Source organism: Hyaena hyaena, unplaced genomic scaffold (assembly GCF_003009895.1).
Source record: "Hyaena hyaena isolate Hyena2069 unplaced genomic scaffold, ASM300989v1 scaffold_233, whole genome shotgun sequence".
NCBI classification, from domain to species: Eukaryota; Metazoa; Chordata; class Mammalia; order Carnivora; family Hyaenidae; genus Hyaena; species Hyaena hyaena.
Window position 1 is genome coordinate 628249 of NW_024080866.1, and position 20820 is coordinate 649068.

Genomic DNA, 20820 nt, shown 5'->3' on the forward strand with positions numbered 1-20820 from the left:
GAGTATGCGGTTCGGACAGCAGGAATTGCAGAGCCAGCTCCCACGCCTCAGAGATTTGGGTTGTGTGCCCCAGCAGAAGCCCACGGAGGCGGCGCGGATGGAGGGACCAGAGCACTACCTGAGCCAAGCTTGCGAGGCAGTCTGGTCACCTGCAGAGAGGTTGGGGCGGGGCCTCGTCGGGATGGGGCGGGGTCCCGCGCGCGGTGGGGCGGAGCCGTGGCGAAGCTCTGGCAGTCGGGAGGGAAGGCCCCGGGCGGGGAGAGGTGGGTCGGTGGAAAGCCGGGAGCTGTGTCCTGCCCCCGGGACTGCAGAGAAGAACTGGGCCCAGCGCTCCAGCACGGGGTAGGGCCTTGGCGCCCAAAGGCCTTTGAGCGCCCGGAAGGGCGGGACCTGCGCACTCCTGGGGGCAGGGGGCCGGGGGCTGGCGGCGCGAGCGCGGCGGGAGGGGCTTGGAGCGGGTCTGCTTTTCGTTTCCGTTTCCCACCCTTCCTCAGTGTATCCCGAAACCGGAAGGTGCAGGGGCAGAGCGACGCACAGATCCACCCCCTCTGACCCCCCCCCCCCCGGTGTTTGGCCACGTGGGCACCCATTCCTCTCGGACCCCGCCCATTAAAGCGGTTTCAGGGTATGCCCGTATGGACCTATCTCCCCAAAGTGAGAAGTTAGCGTATAGCCGTTTTGAAGTTGGTACTTTGGGGGAAGGAGAAAGACTCCCGTGGGGCAGAGGAGGTTCTAGAAGGAGAACCATAAAGAACGCACAGGCCCTCACCCGAAGAACGCCTCTTTCCTCTAGGCCCTGGCTTGGATAGGCCCTGGACCCCTGGGTTTATTTATCCCAACCCGAGTTCTGGAGGCGCGCCCGGGAGCAGCTTCGGGGCCATGCCAATTTCACCCACCTTAAACGCTTTGCATCCTGGTTTTTTCTGTCTCCTATCTAGATCATTTCGGTGACGCAGAGCCTTTCAGTGTTGGCTGCAAGCCAAAAGCCCAGCCTCCCGATGGAGTCCGAATCCAGCCGACCTGAAGAGGAGACCCCTTCTATCCTATGGGGTTTGGATCCTGTGTTTCTAGCTTACGCAAAACTCTACATCAGGGATATCCTGGACTTGAAGGAGTCCTGCCAGGTACCAGGTATGTGGCTCGTGGGCTTGGGGGATACCCTGTGCTGCACCTGCACCCCACCCTTCTTTCTCCAAAGCTGCAGAATGCTGGGGCTTAGCGGCTTTCAGGAGAGCCTTCCCTACTGCAGCCTCTGAAAAGGACCTAGCATGGACTCTCGAATTAGTTCATGTCTATGCGAGTTACAAAGCCTAAATCTTATTTTTGTTTCTTAAAACAAATGCTTGGGGAAGTAACCTTTGTACTGAGGAATGTTTTTGCCTGCAGTTGAGATCTGTCATATTATAACATGGTCACTTGTTTTTTCTTTGGGACAGCTCTTGGTAGAAATCTCACTGGACCAGGCATCTCTAGGTTTTGTTCCCTTTTTCAGCTGTGCCTCTTACCTGCCCTGGGCATGTGACTCACTTGTAAAGGTGATTAATTAATTAATGCAAAACATTAAACATGTAAAGTTAAAGAAGTCACTTTTTTAAAGTGGTAGTTACAAAAGATAGGTTCTTCATATCTAAAATATAATATAATTTGGGGTAGATTTGAATAATGCATTTAGCTGTGTATGATCTTCACATGTTTACTGTGCTATATGAGAAGTTTGGTTAAACTCTTTGCTGTTTTGAATGAAAAGCAAGCTGTGAGTCAGAAGTAGTCAAGAATCTCAAGTATGCACAGTTTTAATGAGAGGATGTTTTGTGTGTTTCCAGTTCTATGTACAAATATATTTGGATGACCTTCTTCTAAAGCCTTTTGTGCAGATTTTTCACCACACCTTGGTTTCCTAATTATTGTTGGAGACCGTCTGTTTCTTTTTTGATTTTTGCTTTTTCTTGGAAGGCAGCCGTCCTCCCCCTTAGTTGTCCATTTTCCAGAGCAGTCCAGTATTCTTCATAGCTCATCTCGGGAAGAAAACAATTCCACACCAAATGCCAGCCTTGCATTTGAAAGAAAGGTCTTCTGTAGATGCTCAAGGAAATATCAGGGCATGCTAGGGGCTTAATGCTTCCTGTGGCTGAAGGACTTTATGATGTATTAACAACAAACCAAGGAAAACTGATGCTGAGTGTCTTCGCTGTGTCACTGGTAATACTGTTCCAGACATGCTTTTGTTGCCAGGTGGACTGGAGAGACCCCTGCCCCTGGGCCCTTTGCCTCCACCCAGTCCTTCCCAGGGATGTTGCTGGAGGCTCTTGGTCTCCTTGCAAGAAAGAATTCCAGGAGAAACCAGACACGTGGTTGAGCAGTGCAAGTTGGAAAGTTTATTAAAGCGAGATGTGAGAGGAGGCGAGCTCAGTGGAGAGCTGTGCCTGGGGTTTTAGGTTTGTGTCGTTTATTGACAGTTGTTAGGGGATGGAAAATGTATTACTTTGGGAGGGAAATATTTGTGAGGAGGTTTTCATGCCTTTTCTCCCTTACTTGGTTAGGGGTTCTGGCCTTTGTCTGGGGTCTGTCTGGTTTGATCCAGCTTCTGGTGGCTTTACTTTTGGAGTGTTGCCAGGACAGGGTCTCTAACTTTCCTGATAGCTAGCCAGGACACCCCCTTTGCTGGCCTCCAGGCATCCTATTAAAAACTGAACTAACTGCCGACTCTTGTTTTTGAAATGAAACTTCATGGTTGAAGCAGACACCAATCATAATTTCACAACAGTAATACTCTTTAGATTATACTGTGGGGCCCTAGGGGTGGGAAATTCCCCTACTCTAGTCTAGGTTTTTATTCTGGTGTTATTTTTGGTTTGATATGAGGATAGGGGTTGTCCATGCCTGAAAGAACAACCGTGTGATTAGAGAGGGCTGGGATTTCCAGCTAGGTGACATCAGCCCAACCCCCTGGGAAGGGAGCGGGGCTGAAGGTTGAGTTGTCCTGTGGCCAAGGATTCAATCTTGCCTGCATAATCAAACTCAAATAAAAACTCTACATACTGAGGCTCAGGTGAGTTTTCCAGGTTGATAATCATACATTGATTTATCGGGAGGGTGCCATGTCTGTGGTTATGGAAGCTTTGTGCTTGGACCTCCCCAGACCTTGTCTTATGCATCTCTTTATTTAGGTAGTCCTGATTTGTACCCTTTATTCAAAGACTACAGTCATAGGTGTAGTACCTTCCTGAGTTGTGTGCCATTCTAGCGGATTATCAAAGCCAAGAGTTACAAGAACCCCCAAATTTGTAGCGCTTTGGTCAGAAGTGTGGGTGGCCTTGGAACCCCCAAATTTAGGGCCAGTGACTGAAGAAAGAGCAGTCTTGTGGAAGACTGTGCCCTTGATTTGAAATTTGACCTTATTCTGCTTATTGGCCATCAGAATTACGTTGCAAAATGGTTGCAAAATGTCAACTCCTCTAAGTCAATCTGTGAATTTAGGGTTTAATAAAAAGTATTATGAAAAAAATTACGAAGTTTGACTGTGGTGGTGGTGGTGGTGGTGTTTATAGGTCTTGGCGTCTTTTTTGCTTCATTGTTTTGTTTATAGCATACAGAAAAATCTTTATTTTTCTAAATATCCACGTCAGACTTTAATAATGGGATACAGTGAATGTTTAAATCAAAATACAGTACTTAAATTATCTAAATTCTAGAGGGTCTAATGAAGTGGAAATGGTGCATTCATAAGAATTATATTAAAAATAGTATCTTATGGGGCACCTGGATGGCTCAGTCATTTGAATGTTTGATTCTTGATTTCAGCTCAGGTCAGGATCACACAGTCATGGGATCAAGCCCTGCATCAGGCTCCATGCTGAGCTTAAGACTGTCTGTTTCTCTCCTTGTGCCCTCTCCCCTGCTCTCTTTCTAAAATAAAATAAAAACTTAATAACAAATAATATCTTAGGTATTTGAATACATTCAGGCATCAATTAATTAATAGCAGTTAGACTAAAACGAGATAAACCAAAAGCATTTTTTTTAATGTTTATTTTTGAGATAAAGAGACAGAGTATGAGCAGGGGAGGGGTGGAGAGAGAGGGAGACACAGAATTTGAAACAGCTCCAGGCTCTGAGCTGTCAGCCCAGAGCCCGATGTGGGGCTCGAACTCACAGGCAGTGAGATCATGACCTGAGCTGAAGTCAGATGCTCAACCAGCTGAGCCACCCAAGTGCCCCAAAAGCATATTTAAAAGAGAGAAAACAGGCAGATGTCTTGCTGGGGTGGTGGCTGTTAGGGGGCTGGCAACTGTGAAAGCTGAATCAAGCCTGCCTCCGTGACCCTGGACCCCTGAACCCTCCTGGCATGACCCTCCTTCCTGCGGACCTGATGGCCCAAGTGATTGAGCCTCCGTGGGCTGCATGCGGAACAAAGGCAGCAGGAAGCAGCAGCTTCAACTCCACATCAGCCAGTACCTGTCGTCTTGGTTATTTTCTTTTCTTGGCTTACTGAGCTTTCTTTCAGTCAGCAGAGCTGCCATCTAACTTTTTTGAGCCCTTTTATACTAAGAGAGAATTTTGTATAGATAGAAGGAAGTTCTCTCCCAATTATTTTCCATGTCTTCGGCCATCTTCATATAGGTTGAGCTTCTCATATGTGTTGTTCGTGATTCCATACACTCTGGGAAGTGTCTTCTCTATTTTCAAGCAGCATCTTCCCTCCTCAGTTGATTTTCTCTGAGTGTTTTGACTCAGCCCCTGTGTTGTTTTCTTTAAATTGGTTCCCTATGGTTCTGTGATGCTTTTAAGACATTTATTGCATCAGCAGGATTGTTTGCACCTTGGGGTGACTAGGTCTGTCCTTGAAGGTGACCATTGTCCATCTAGGAGATAAAAGTGTAGGGGCCTCCCTTTCCTGTGCTTTCTTGAGAAAGTCTGTTGTGTCCTCAAGGGAAGACCTGTTCAGATTTTTATTGAGCGGCCCAACATAGTTTGCAATGGAGGATTGGCCTCCATCACAGGTGACTTGAGGACTTTCCTGGCTTGTGTGATTAGTCTAGTCTTCTTATCACCTTTTTGTATGTTTCAATGTAGGCAGAACACCTTTTGGTTAGCTCTTTTCCCCTCCTGAAAGTGTGTCAGCTCTTTACTGTAAAGACCACCATCACAGCACATACCAGGGTGTCTCAGGGAAACTCCCAGAGGCCTGAGGCTGTCTCGGGCTTTCAGACATCAGCAGAACACCCCTTAGTGGCTCCAGAACCAGCTGGAAAGATATTTCAGGGGCAGACTGGATCCTCCAATGGGTCCAGAGGCTTCCACAATTCCTCCTCCTGTTTTGTAGTCCTGGGGGGGGCCACAGCTGACCACATGGAATCCTGTGGAGTGTTCTGTCTCTAACACAAACCAATGGCTAGCAACAAGGACAGACCCTCTTTAAGCTGGGGTAGGGGAAGGCCAGTCACGTTCGAAGAACAGTTCCAACTTTGCTCTGCGCAGTACACAGATGGGAAGTGTTAGCGCCTATACCATGCGTGTGGGGAAGCAGAAAGTGCTGGCTGCAACCTGGAGCTCAGGCCACTCTAAGCCCCACCTGGCCCTGCAGCAAACCAAAGCAGGGCTGGCCATGCTGTAGCTCTTCTCTGCACACAGGCATATCAGGGCACAGTGGTGGGGTATGGGGGTATGGGGTATAGACGACCCCATGCCCACATCCCTAGGTGAGGCTCATTCTCCTGATTTAAACTTCCTTCTGCCACGGGAAGTCTGAGCTTGCCTGCCGAGGTCCTGAAGGGCTCCCCCTCCTCTGAACTTGCCCTTTGTGTTTGGTCAGTGCCAGCAGACAGGGGCAGAGGCCCCAAAGGTATCACCAAAGGTGGTAACTAAGGGGCCTGGATATCAATCGTAACAACTCAGGAAAAGTTGATTGGAACTGTCCTGCACTTGAAATTTCATGGATTTTCTGTGGAGCCAGTTTGTCCCCAGTTCAACCCAAATGTCCCTGGAAGGGAGTGACCCTCCTTTGGGGATGACACAGTGACTCTGGCTCCTTCCCTTGTGTAGCCCTGCTGTTTCAGCTCTTGGCCCCCAATGGTTGCCCTGGCCATGGCCTCTAATCCACTAAGGCATCTTTAGAAGGTTGCTCTCCCAGGGAGAGGGCCCTTCTTTTGGCTAAATTTGTCACCATGTTTTCCTTCCAACCACATCTCACCCTTCTAGAATCTCCAGCTGATTGAGGCTTAGAGCCTCTGGGACTCTCCATGAGTGGCTCGTCCTGGCCCCTTATCCACACTGGAAACAAGAGCCATCAGTGGAGGCCAGTCTGGGGATTTTGAAGGGCATCAGAGTCTGGGCCACAGGTCCATCCTGCCACCAGCCCTGTGGATATGGAGAAGAGAGGCTCTGTCCAGCTTGGCGGGGAGGGAGGAGGTGGTCAGATGCCTACACTGATGAGTGTTTCTTTGTTCACAATTCATATCTTTATTTTAAAAGGAAATTTCCATTTAAATGTTTATAGCCTCTTTCTAAAAGTAAAGAATTCAGCCATCATGGGGGAGGGGGTAAAGGCAGGCTAGAGGTTTTAGTCTGGAATCATTAACTGCAGGAGACGGATGCACATGCCAGTAGCTTAAGCCAGAATAGGGAGTGAGGTGAGGGTGTTGCAGGTGTGCAGGCAGGATGCTCTGCAGGAGCCAGTCCAGCGCTGGGACCTTGGGTGGGAATCAGAGACTCACCGCAGCCAGGAGTCCCTCCACATCCCTTCACAAAAGCCCTCCAGGTGTTAGTGTATTGTTCGGCCTCTCAGGTTTCTCCTCTATCAGGAAGCTGCCCGTTGGCATCTTTCTCTGGGTTTTGAAAACAGTTTTAAAAAGAGAAGTTTTAGAGTTATAATCTGGCCCCAAAGGGCAACATTTTGTAACCTAATTGTCTTCTCTTTAAAAATAAAGGAGGCAGGAGAAGGGGGGTGCCTGGGTGTCTCAGTCACTTAAATGTCAGACTTTGGCTCAGGTCATGATCTCATGGCTGGTGAGTTCAAGCCCTGTGCTGGGCTCTGGGCTAACAGCTCAGAGGCTGGAGCCTGCTTCGGATTCTGTCTCCGGCTCTCTCTGCCCCTCCCCTGCTCACACTCTTTCTCTCTCTCAAATATAAACAAACATTAAAAATTTTTTAAAAAAACAAAAAGCTACTGCTAATTCATAGAAATGAAGACTGGCTCCCTAGAAAAGCTCTAGTAAAAAAGCCAAAAAAGTCTTTCTTGTGATTTCCTCTTTTTTTTGTAGCCCCTCAAATTAGATTTGGTCTCATAATATACTGACTGTTTTCAAGCCCGTTGTGAGAGGTTCACAAGGAGGCACATATCATTTTCATAAGTGGAAAGAAGATTAACCAGATCTAGTTGGGCAACATTGTTTTTCTCTTTTCTGCATTAGTACAAACTTCACTGAAGCCAAACTTTCTACTTAGGACCCTTAAGGAAAAGACATTTGAATTTCTTGAGGTTGCCATTTGTCAAGGGCTGATTTTTTTTTTTTTTTTTTTTAAATTTCAGGAGTATTTTTTTACAATGGGCATCCAATAAAACAGGTGGAGATCTTGGGAACTGTAATAGGAAGAAGAGAAAAAGAAGCTTTCTACTGTTATGGAGGTAAGAACAATTGTGCCTGACACTGAACTTATGTGGAAGGACCCCACTTGGAGGAACAGCGAATTTGAAGCAACCCCAGCCTTTCAGACCACCCCGGGACTCTCACAGAGCCCATGCACTTGTCTTTTATTTGGAGCCACTGTCATGGACCAAGTGTAAAGTGAGGCAAAAGTAGGAATGATACTGATGCATACTGTTACATGACAGCTGATGGGGAGTTTGGAGGTAGAAGAATTAAAATATGATAGTCTAGGGTCTCTGGATAATCAAGAACAGATACCTGATACCTGAGAGCATAGCTATAAATAGCTAAGGATGGTAACAAATGTCTATATCAGTACCTTTAAAAATAAAAAAGGCCAGATTAATGTCAAAGTAGACTCTTTAAGAAGACAGGGAGGTATAAAAATAATAAGAACTGTATATTTTTAAATGTTTTATTTATGTTTTAAAAGAGAGAGCATAAGCAGGGGAGGGGCAGAGAGAGGGGGGATCAGAGGATCCGAAGCAGGCCCTATGCTGACAGGGTGACAGCAGCGAACCTGATGTGGGGCTTGAACTCATGAACCTCAAGATCATGACCTGAGCTGAAGTTGGACACTCAACCAACTGAGTCACCCAGGTGCCCCCATAACAGTATTTTTAAAAACCCTTTTGGGGGGTGCCTGGCTGTCTCAGTCATTTGAGCATGCGACTCTTGATCTCGAGATTGTGGGTTCAAGCCCCGTGTTGGGCGTGGAAATTACTTGAAAATAAATCTTTTCTTAAAAAAAAAAAAAAAAAAAAAAAAAAAAAGCCTTTTGGTATACAGGGGTGAATATCCATTATCAGAAAGTTTCTGTGCCCTGATCTGGATGGAAACCAAATGAAGATTTCTATAGTTTGGGCACAGCAATTCGTATGGTAGGTCTTGGTTTTTGGTTTTTGTTCATTGAGTTTAATGTAAGCATTTTCATCTGTTGCCTTGTGTAGCTCTCAGAGCCTCTTCAGCTAAGAGGCCAACCTAGATATTTAGGGGGAAGCTTAACTCTGGATTCCAAACCTTTGCTGTAATTGACGTTGTCGCTTTCTGTTGTGTCGCCTTGGATTTGTGGTCCTGCTCTCCTTGTGGGGAATCAGAAGGCAGTTGAACCAGTTGACTGAGACCATTTCACTGGCAGCCTGTGTATGATAGCTGTCGTATAGATAGAATATCATTGCATGTTTTTCAACACGTATTCATTTTCCTAAAGTTGATTGTCTCCTGCGTACAAAAATAACATGTGAGAGATGAGGTTCCTCATACCTTCTGCTTTTCCTCAACATGTATATATTTTTAGACTTTAAAATAGATCATCTTGTCAGGCACCACCCATTGGATCCCTTCTCTGCTTTATTTTACCAAAGGTATCTGTTTTTCTCCAGACAATTCAACAAGTAGTCATCAATTTCCTACAGCACACTCAGTTGTGGGCAAGTACATTTTCTGTAGTATAATAAAGTACTTCCTCTCCAAATACCAGTGATGAAATGATAGTTTCAGTTTACAGAGCACTCTCACATACATAACTTAGTGTTCTTCTCCCCCTGATCATTTGAAATTGTAAGGACAGATGTTCTTTCCGTTTTGGAGATGAGAAAAATAAGGCCCAGTCATTTGCTCAAGGTTCCACTGATGGAGATTTATAGGTCCAATCTATTTACTGACACCAGTCCGCCGTATAGTCTCCATATAACTCAATTTGATTTTTCTCTCCCCCATCAGCTCACCCTCCCCCCCACCATCACTTCATCTGCTTTTTTTGTTTTTGTTGTTTTTGGTTGGATACAGCATGTTTTGTTGTTAGCATAGGTGGGGCTCCCCAACCCCTCCCTTTCTCATGGGGTCTGGGATGGAAACTGTGTAGAGGTCAGAGATTAAAAAAAGATGAAGGCGATATGTTTGACCCTTCCCCAGTAAACATTTTCTTTAAAGTGAATGTTACAAGAACCGGATCCATCTCTGGGCTCTGGGAAAATGAAAAGCATCTGAGGGTTGAAGTCATTGAGAGTAGACATGCTTTTGTGATTTTAGCTCTTGTGAGGCCTGTTCAAGGGAGAGCTGCACCCTCCCTGCTGTCCTAGGGCCAGCTTGGCTCTCGGGCCACCTGCCAGGCGGCCCCTCCTTGCTGTACTGGGTCCTGCTCCACCTGACTCACCACAGGCCTGTGCTGGGGGTGTTTCCTGCTCTCACTGACTCATTCCACTGCTGAAACAAAAGGCCAGCGACCCAGGCAAGTGGGTGGGGGGGCACGTTGTGCAGCATTGCAGGGCCCTCCCCCTTCCAGGGCATTCGAGCAGCCAGACCTTATGCTGCCAGGGCGCAGCACCCGCCGGGAGAGGTTACAAACCAGAAAGTCAGAGGGTTTGGTGGCAGTGCCCAGAGCACTTGGCAGCAGCTCCAGCTCAGACCTAGAATCCTGGAGAGGCTGCAGTCAGTGTCCTCACATTCCCTAGAACGAATCTCTCATGTGCTACTATTTCTTGACTTTACATGGTAAACCGAGATTTGACACTGGCCAGAGATAGTGTGCCTAAAGGTGTCAAACAATTCATTAACTCAGAATTACCTTATTGATTTATTTTAAGACGATACTCATTATAAAACAAAAGTTGAAGTTAGAGTAAACTTTACTGAAGTACATTAACGTCATGTAAAACCCTACAAATAAGATGAAAACAATGTCAGTGTTTGGGTGAACATCCTTCCTAATATTTTTCACATGTTCCTAATATTGGAAAATATATATATATATATATGTATTATTTCCTTGAGCTATTATGTATATTCCTTTCTCTTCTTAATATTCCTGAAATGAGGCTTACAGTCAGCATGTTCATTCAACGTGGAGTTCCTTTCCGATGCTCCAAAAGAAACTGGCTATTATCATTTTACTGTCTTAAAATCATTTCTGTCAAAATACACTATTTAACATTTATGTTATTCGATTATATATGAGATTTCTTGGGGCTCTTGGGTGGCTCAGTCAGTTGACCATCCACGACTCTTGATTTCTGCTTAGGTCATGATCTCAGGGTTTCATGAATTTGAACCCCACATTGGGCTCATGCTGGCTGCACAGAACCTGCTTGGGATTCTCCTACCCTTTCTGCCCCTCCCCTGATTATGTTCTCTCTGTCTCTCACAAAATAAATAAACTTTTTTTTTAATGTTTTTATTTATTTCTAGGAGAGAGAGAGAGACAGCGTGAGCAGGGGAGGTCAGAGAGAGAGGGAGTCACAGACTGAAACAGGCTCCAGGCTCTGAGCTGGCAGTCAGCACAGAGCCCGACGCGGGGCTCGAACCCACGAACCGCGAGATCATAACCTAAGCGAAAGTCGGACGCTTAACCGACTAAGCCACCCAGGCGCCCCACAAAATAAATAAACTTTTAAAAAAATGTACATATATATACATTTCTTACACATAGTCTTATACATAAGATTTCTTTTCTAAAAGAGGCATGGATATCTTAAAACAGCAGTGAACATAAATCTTCATTATAACTTTTTACCCTCATATGCTATGCCATTGTAATTCATTAAAAAAGATTTTTTAAATGAGATTTATTTTTGAGAGAGAGCGAGTGGGAGAGAGGCAGAGAGAGAGGGAGGACACAGATTCCAAAGCAGGCCCCAGGCTCTGAGCTGTCAGCACAGAACTTGATGCAGGGCTCAAACCCACAAATCTTGAGATCATGACCTCAGCCCAGTCAGTCACTCAACCGAGCCACCCAACTTCCAGTATCATAAACAATGTTGGAACAAACGGCTTTATACAAAATATATAAGTCTGTGTACTTACTCTGTTTTTCTCCCAGAATAAATTTCTAGAAGTAATTGCTAAGTCAGAGGATATGTACATTTAAAAATTCAACAGGTTTCCTAACTTGCTCTTTGGAAATTTGACATGAATTTCCACTTCCACTAACAGCATGTGAGGGTATCAGTATTGTTTAATATTTGTTATTCTAGTAGTTGAAACATTATTTAAGTTTGTTCTTTTTCTGGTAACTAATGAATTTAGTGTACTGACAGGCTTATTGGCCATTTTTGTATCTTCTGTGAATTACGTATTCTTTTTCTTTGCCATTTTTTCTCTGGTCTTTGTCTTTTCTTTATCAATTTGTATGAGTTGCTTCTATATTAAGACATTAGCCCTTGGAAACTAATTTGACAATAAACTATTTGTAAAAAAAAAAAAAAAAAAAGACAGTAGCCCTATCATTTGGAAAATTGCTGTACAGTACTAATTATTAGGTCATATATATCAGACCTTTAAAAATGAGTTCTGATTTTCAGTTCTGCTCAAAGAATCCCCTCCACCAACTATAAGCACAAGGTTCAAAAGTATTTACCCATATTTTCTTCTCACGTTTTTAAGTTCACCTGTTTTACATTTAATAAAATCCATCTAGAATTTATTTTTGTATAAGAAGTATTCCTGGCTTCTGCTTTCAACACAGATTTATACCAGGAATAAAAAAATTTACGTTATGTTCTATATTACTTGTGCTTTTATAACAGCCTTGATGACGACTTTTAAAAAAATCATTAAGCCCACTGATCTCTTTTCTGAGTTTTTCGGAAATTAGACAAAGAGAAGACATCCATCGTCCCATAACAAACATTTCCAGTTCCTCTGCAGTTATAAGTTCAAGTGCAATGGGAATTCTGTGTGTATGTGTGTGTGTGTGTGTGTGTGTGTGTGTATTTTGCATTAAGGATAAAATAAGCCAAAATTATTTATGTGAGCAAGATAGAACTATTTTCCATCATGAAAATTAAACTTTGCCCTTCTGCAATATACTTAGGTTTCCATACATCCCCTGCAATGTTAAGGACTGGGCAGAAGTTCATTTACAAAGAGAAGTCCAGGTCAGAAAATTAGGGGTGCTTTGTCTTGATAAATCATCAAGCTCTTGAGAGAGCAAATGATGAGAGAAGGCTCTCATCATGGACCATGTCAGTGCTGCCTTGTTTCAGGGTGGGAGAGCAAGGCTGCTTTTGCATGTTGCATTCATTGAGATTTTTGTACTTGAATTCCTGAGGACTCCATTTTTAGAAGAGGTGTGGTCAAGAATCATCAGTACCCTTGGGGCGCTTGGGTGGCTCAGTTGGTTAAGCATCCAACTATGGCTCAGGTCATGATCTCACGGTTCCTGGGTTCAAGCCCTGCATCAGACCGTGCACTGATGCAGGATGGCACAGAGTCTGCTTGGGATTTTGTCTCTCCTTTCTGTCCCTACCCTGCTTGTGCCCATGCTCTCGCTCGCTCTCTCTTGCTCTCTCTCAAAATAAATAAACTTAAAATCATCAGTACCCTTGAGGCAGGGTAAGGGAAATGTTGACTACATCTTGCTAGGCTCGTGTTTTACGCCAGCATGTACAGACAAGCAGTTTTCATTGGTGTATAGTGAGAGGTTACTTCTACAAATAGAAGAAGGGACATCTGGGTGGCTTAGTCGGTTAAGCATCCGACTTCAGCTCAGGTCACGATCTTGCTGTTCATGAGTTCCAGCCCCTCACTGGGCTCTGTGCTGACAGCTCAGAACCTGGAGCCTGCTTCAGATTCTGTGTTTCCCTCTTTCTCTGCCGCTCCCCTGCTCATGCTCTGTCTCTCAAAAATAAATAAATATTAAAAAAATTTTTTTTAATGGAAGGAGAGTTTTATAAGGGTTTGCCCAACTAGGCTATTGAAAAATGTCATTTTTTGGTGTAGCCAAATGCAATGATGATGTACTAATTTACTAACAGTACCCAAATCTCTCCTCTACCCTCTTATGCTTCTCTTGCAGTGGATGACAGCACTGGAGTTATAAACTGCATCTGCTGGAAAAAGTCAAACAATATCGAGTCTTCATCAGGTACTTTTATTTGACATACTCTTTTACTTTTCTGCTAACCAATGGTTTTTACTCAAGGTGGTTCATCAGAACAGCCTTAGGGCTAAATTTTCACCTTTATCCACTGATGAATGCTGTTGATCCACTTGAAGCGCTGTGCCCAGAGCTCTGGCTACTCTGCAGACCGATATCACAGAAGAGCTAGTTGTGTTTGTTTCTTCCTTCTGTTTGGTGCTCACTTTTTCCTAAGCCTGTGGGAGTGTGATGTGGTTTCTGGGAGTTCCAGCATTTCATTTTTACCACAGCAGTCATTACGTAAATCAAGATGTTTTAGCATATTTGCCAGTCAGGTCAGAATCTCCTTGCTCCAGGCATATCCCTTAACCAAAGAAGATTTTGAAGACTTTTCCTCCTACGTGATTGCCACTAACTTCTGTGCTGCCATGATCCAGATTTTCTGAAATCTCAAATATACCAGGAATTCTAACATTGATGAGAAGGTAAGATAGAATTCCTTTGAAGTTAGCCACTGAATTATATAAACTGAAAAGACACTTTAAAATTATATATTGAACCATTGACTATAACTGAAACAGCATTTGGAATTCCTTGAGTATATTTTAATAGTTCTTAAGTAGTTTTTTAAATTAAGTGTATAATATTAAAAAGAATAGTGGGCAGTACTGATGATTATTTTTGGTTCTAGAGGAGCTACAGACATGGGACCTTGTTTCTCTGTTTTATAACATACATGGCATGGTGCCATACACAGCGGGGGTATTCACTAAATATTGCCGCTATAACATCTGACATCCAGTATCTGTCTCCTTCAGTGATACATGGTGCCTTTCCTGTTTGCTATTACGTGTCAGAATGTCAGCTTCCTACTTTGACTGTTCTGACCAGTGGACTGCTCCTTTGCTTAATTTTCTGACATATTTACATTTAGAATTTGGCCATCAGTTTCATATAACTTCAGTATTCCTTTTCCTAATTTGGGAACACCTTAACCATTGGCACCCATTGGCTTAGGAAGCTTCTGGGTGGCTCAGTCGGTTGAGCTTCTGACTTTGCCTCAGGTCATGATCTCATAGTGTGTGGGTTCAAGCCCCACAGCAGGCTCACTGCTGTCAATGCAGAGCCCTCTTTGGATCCTCTTTTCTCCTCTCTCTCTGCCCCTCCCTTGCTTGTTCTTTCTCTCTCTCTCAAAAATAAAAAAAAGAGAAGCTTTGTAGATAAAAAAAAATTTAAAAAGACAACAAATTTTTATGCAGTTGCCTCACAGGTAAAAAGTAAACCTATAAGGGGCGCCTGGGTGGCTTAGTCAGTTGAGCGTCCGACTTTCGCTTTAGGTCATGATCTCACGGTTCGTGGGTTCGAGCCCCGCATCGGGCTCTGTGCTGACTGCCAGCTCGGAGCCTGGAGCTTGTTTCAGAGTCTGTGACTCCTTCTCTCTCTGACCCTCTCCTGCTCACGCTGTCTCTCTCCCTCTCTCTCCTAGAAATAAATAAAAAAACATTAAAAAAATTTTTTAAAAATAAAAAAAAAGTAAACCTATAAGACAGCCAGATATTTGAATTTGCATATATTCTAGGTTATTAAAATCATTTGCAGATTTATGGTTTTAGTGTTTTTAAAACCTTCAATCAGAAGGTGTTGTTCAGATACATATACTTGTTTCAGACCATGGAGCAGCAGACTTATTCTGTACAGGGTAAGATAGTGAATGTTTTCTGCTTTGTGGGCCATATCCTATGTCAGCTATTCAGTACTGCCATTGTAACTCAGAAGCAGCCATACATAGTACATACGTGAATGGGCATGGTTGGGTTCCAATAAAACTTTATTTACAAAAGCAGGTTGTGGATGGATTTGGCCCATGGGCTATATAGCTTGTAGACTCCTGTTTTAGACATTGTTTTAACTTTCAAAATCAGCTCATTTTTTAAAGAATGATATTAGGAATATTATATAACTCCTATATAATAATTTTTAAGATAGAATGGCTACTAACACTGAGATTTTAAAAATATTTCTAAGTAGATGAAGAGATGAACAGGTAGCCTCAGTTGAAAATTACTTTGAGAATAAAAATGAGAGGGTAAGAGTCCAAGGAAAAAGCCAGAAAAAGCCAGAGTCATGTTATATATGAAAGATATTTTTAAATTGTTCTGGACTAGCCCGTTCTCTTCTTTTCATGTAATTACCCTCAATTTAAAAGCTTTCCCCTGGAAAATGGCCAATGAAGACTAATTTTTTCAAACAAAATTTAGCCTGAGTCAAAACCGTGTTCCAGCCCGTTAAGGTATGTACGAATATGATATTAACTCCTATCAGTGTCCTATTAAGTGCACCATTTGGACTTAGCTTTGGAGATAAGTTAAGAAAGCCTGGCCCTTGATATTAGAATTTTAGAGGGGGTTTTATCTTTCAGGGTGGAATAGGCTATTTAAAATGAAATTCTGTCAGGCTCCAGCCATCTCATTACATTCACTAAATTACGGAGCATGAGCCCTTTCAGCAGTCCGGCTCACCCTTTAAGTGAATGTGGGGCCTCATTCTCAGACCAGCCGTCAGTCTGTTTATTTCAGCAATGCTGCATGAAGCATTTGTTCTCAAGTGTTTTAAATTCAGCTGAAGTAGAAGAGAGCTTGAGAAATAGGAACACAGATGGAATAACCTTTTAAAAAGTAATACTTGGGGTATTTTCTGAAGAAACCCAGTAAGCTGAGTACCGTTAATGCTGATTGCGTCTAGATTCCTAGGTATTGGTTACTGGATACAGAGTGCCCTGTGCTCCCTAGGTTGCCATTGCCCTTGGTAGACTAGATGCATTAAAAGAAAAGTAATGCCTTTGCTCTTTACAAAGCCACAGTGCTCTAAGGTGCATTAGCTTAAAAAGCAGAAAATGTGATTACCAGGCTAAAAGAGAGATTTGTTCACTCATTATAGGAACACTAATATATGACAAACCTAAAATAAGACAACAGCAGGAAATAAATCAGCATTTTGTGAATGTTGTTGGTTCAGGTAGAGGAAAATATTTTCAAAAGAGGTGACTCTGATCCCTGTCTTCCAGCTTGAGTGACGTCACATAAAGGAGATGGAGTTATGTATTTATTGTGTAGACGTGGGGTATGTATGTTAAGGTCTCATAAGTCCCTAGCTGTGAAAGCACCAAACACTATCATCAATTGACAGTGGGATAGAGTGAAGATCTTTTCACACTTTTATGTAGTAAAATAAAATAAAATAAGAAAAGAAAGCCATAGAAAAGCCATGGAATGGGGTGTGGGGGTGGGGGATGTAATCAGCATAACTGATAATGCTTCCCCCCAAATTTTTCAGAAGTTAACATAAAGCACACAGATGTGAATAATACATTGAATGCCTAAGACGATTTCTTATACGTAAAGAAATATAGAGAGGAGATCATCTTATATAAAAACACATAGCCTATCTGGCAGTTTAAAATTTAGCAAAATAAAACATCATGGAACCGTGTATTTTTTAAGGTACTAAACATCTAAATGAGTAAGGGCAGGGTAGGAGCTACAAGTGTGCATTTGTGCTGGTGACACTGGTGAAAAGAGAATGGTTTGTTTGGTTTTATTCTGGCAAACGTTCTGACAATATGTAATGAGCTTAAACCTGTTTTTTACTTTTCTCTCCAGTAATTCCCAATAGAAGACCCCAAAGAAAACAAAATAATTTTGTCTAAAGGGCTTATGTATTCATTTTTACAAATAGCTGACATTTATAGAATATTTTCTAGATTCTGGATCTGACGTTGTGCTGACAAGCTCATGATGTAAGGGTTAACTTAGATCATGTACAACAACTCTGTGTGAGGTGGACTCCATTGCTATCCCCATTTCATAGTTGAGGAAACTGAGGCAGAGTGAGGTTAAGCAGGCTGCCCAAGGTCCCACAACTAGTAAGAGGTGAACTGAGATTTCAGCCAGGTCTGTTTGACTGTGTTACCCAAGTGTTGACCTCTAAACCCCATCCAGTGCTATGATAAAAAACCAAAATAAAAAATTATAAAAAGGGGGGGGAGAATGAAATATTTAATGAGACTGACTAAATGAACTGTGGCATGTTAACATGACAGAATGTTCAATTATAATGTAAAATGCTAGAGTCGTATAGATCCCATGGATATGTGTGTGTTTGAACTTATGCTAGGCAGAAAATGAGAACACAGAAATGTTTACACACACTCGCTGTAACTGGAAAATGTGAGTATGCTCAGGGGAAGGCAGCAGAGAATAAAGAATAAGCAGGAAGGCACTAGAGTCAGAGACTCCTCGAGTTAAAACTCCAGCTTGGTTGCTAACTAGTTGTTTTACTTTGGGCAAGTTGCTTGACCTCTCTGTGACTCTGTTTCCTCATCTATAAAATGGGGCTAATAATAAATAGGTGTAGTTGTGAGGATTAGAAATGCTAATCCAATAGAAATGCTGAGGCATAGGAGCACATGTACCCCAATGTTCATAGCAGCACTCTCAACAATAGCCAAAACATGGAAAGAGCCTAAGTGTCCATCAACGGACGAATGGATCAAGAAGATGTGGTTTATCTATACCATGGAATACTCCATGGCAATGAGAAAAAATGAAATCTGGCCATGTGTAGCAACATGGATGGACCTTGAGGGTGTTATGCTGAGTGAAATAAGTCAGGCAGAGAAGGACAAATATCATATGTTTGCACGTATAGGAGGATTAGGAGGAACTTAACAGAGGACCAAGGGGGAGAAGAAGGGGGGAAATGGTGGGGGAAAGGGAGAGGCAAACCATGAGAGACTCTTGAATGCTGACAAAAACTGAGAACTGATGGATGTAGGGGGGTGGGGGGATGGGCATGGAGGAGGGCACTCGTGGGGATCAGTACTGGGTGTTATGTGGAAACTAATTTGACAATAAACTATTTGTAAAAAAAAATAAATAAACTAGATTAAATTTAAAGCACCAAAAAAAAAAAAAAAAAAGCTAATCCATCGTAAAGTCCTTAGAACAGCACCTATAGTACCCAAATAGTCACGGCTCTGCTTATTATTATTATTTAGCTATTACAGTTTGAAATTAAACTTAAGTGATAGAAACTATTTAGAATTGAATGTGCATTGGGTTCTTTTCACCATGCAGTTGTATGAGAAAGAGAGAAGGAAAGAGAGGGAGAGATTACCCTAGTTACCTAACAAAGATAATCAGCCTGAGGCACATTTGCCTTCCTCGTAAACAGAACTGCAAATGAAGACTCTGGGGCCCACTTTCTCCTATGCCAGACCTGTCTTCCTGCAGGCACACTTTAAATTTTTTTTAATGTTTATTTATTTTTGAGAGAGAGAGAGAAAGGGAAAGAGAGAAAGAGAGTATGAGTGGGGGGAGAGTCAGAGAGAAGAGGGAGACACAGAATCCAAAGAAGACTCCTGGCTCTGAACCGTCAGCACAGAGCCTCACGCAGGGCTGAAATTCACAAACTGCAAGATCATGACCCAGGCCAAAGTCAGATGCTTAACTAACTGAGCCCCCCCAGTCTGCAAGCACACTTTAAATAGTTGTTTAGAGCTGTTGCCACCAAACCCAGCTGAACTCATACAGAATTCAGCTCAGGACCACATAGAGCCCTTTGCCTGCACTGGTGATGAGGGGGTAGGAGAGAAAACAGCCATGCCCGAACTCACCCACTTGGGTTTATCAGGCCTCCTAGACTCCCTTCCCTTCACCCTACTTTAAATAATTACAATTTAGGCCTTCTCTTCAGCACAGGACATCAGAAGTCCTTCACATAGATTTTGTGCAGTAGAGCAACTAATGAGAAGTAGAATGTATAGATATCTTACATTGGTCTTTCCCCAAACTACCTCACAGATGTGGAGTGATTGTGTTATGCATTTGTCTCTTTTTTTTCTATCCCTAGCAACAACAGGTGGTCCAGCTATAGGGGAGCTGAACTTAACCTCACAGCTTAAGAAGTTGCAGGAGACCATTGAGCAGAAAACAAAGATAGAAATTGGGGACATTATCCAGATCAGAGGTTATATCCACACATACAGAGAAGAACGAGAAATTCGTGTCACTACTTATTGTAAGCATAAGTAATTTCTGCCAAATTGGTTGTTATTCTGGGTGTGTGTCCAGTAAACTCTGGGTTAGCTTCTAAACTGTGGGTTAGCGAAAAGTCAAACTCCTAAAAAGTTCAGATTAAAAAATGTAACTCTGGGAAATTATATTTCATAACACGCTTTCTTTAGAGAAGCAGCATCTCTTAACTTTATTTTGAAGAGAAGTAACTACAAATTGAGGCAAACAAATGATTTGTTCTATATATCTGTCAAATTTATTTGGGCAACATAATAGAGTGCTTTGAAGTTCTAAGTATCAGTCTATTTAGGGCAGAGTATTCATAGTCTATAAAATGACGGAGATTTCTTAAATACTGTTGAGTCCATTAGCTTTGAAGGGAAACAGCTAATCAGAAATATGATAGTCCCACATCCTCTGAGTGGTCCCCTCTTCAGTGCTCTGGTTGATTTTGGCTTGGAAATCCCAAGGCTAGCCCCTGTTGTCTGCCATTGTAACAGAGGAGTGAATAAGCAAACGTACTTTCCCTGGTTCCCGTCTGCGCCTGGCCAAGCCCATGATGCTTAGGGCATTGCATGCGCTCTCAAAGGATAACTGGGAATCATTTAGTGCATCTAGAATGTATGATTCCTGGGCACACATGGGGAAGGAGATCCACTGGGCACCGAGCAGCAATTTGGACGTGGGAAAGAGCTGATCTCATTATAATTTCTCTGGCACGTTTTCCCCCATGGCTTGTTAGATAAAGTGGATGATCCAGTGTGCAACATTCAAATTGCAAGGATGCTTGAGCTGCCCAGTATCTACAGGAAAGTGTATGACCAGCCTTTCCAGAGCCCAACCCTAGAACAAGAAAGGTAAGCTGTGGCCTTTCACTGCTAGAGGTATGACAATGTCAATAAGACCAAGCAGTGGGACCCCAGATGCTGGGGTGACCTGGGTTCAAATCCTATACCGTCTACTTATTCACTGAGGGTCTCTGGGCAAATCTACTTACTCTCTATATGCCTTAATTTTCTTATCTGCAAAGTGAAGGTAATAATAATACAAATATTGTAAGGTTTTTGTGAGGAAAATGTACATGTAATCAGTGTCCCAGAAGGAGGGCAGGGAGCAGAAAAAAATATATGTGAAAAAATAACAGATGAGCTTTTTCCAAGTATGTGGAAAACTGTAAAGCTCAATGAGCCCCAAATCAAGAGACGTCAAGAAAGCTGCCATGAAACATCACAATTAAAATACT

General features: G+C 42.9%; 1 protein-coding gene across 8 annotated transcripts in view; it reads left to right on the forward strand.

Annotated features, from left to right (window-relative positions):
• The first annotated feature begins 241 nt into the window (after positions 1-241).
• STN1 (STN1 subunit of CST complex) overlaps positions 242-20820 on the forward strand; it is a 45590-nt gene continuing 25011 nt past the window's right edge. For 3 of the 8 annotated variants that reach the window (XM_039244020.1, XM_039244021.1, XM_039244027.1), the window contains exons 1-6: positions 621-654; positions 939-1131; positions 7529-7624; positions 13441-13509; positions 19414-19581; positions 20320-20434. In XM_039244020.1, the coding sequence (XP_039099951.1) occupies positions 628-654; positions 939-1131; positions 7529-7624; positions 13441-13509; positions 19414-19581; positions 20320-20434 (668 nt within the window). In that variant the 5' untranslated portion in view covers positions 621-627. The other 5 variants (XM_039244025.1, XM_039244022.1, XM_039244023.1 and 2 more) reach the window with 5 other exon arrangements.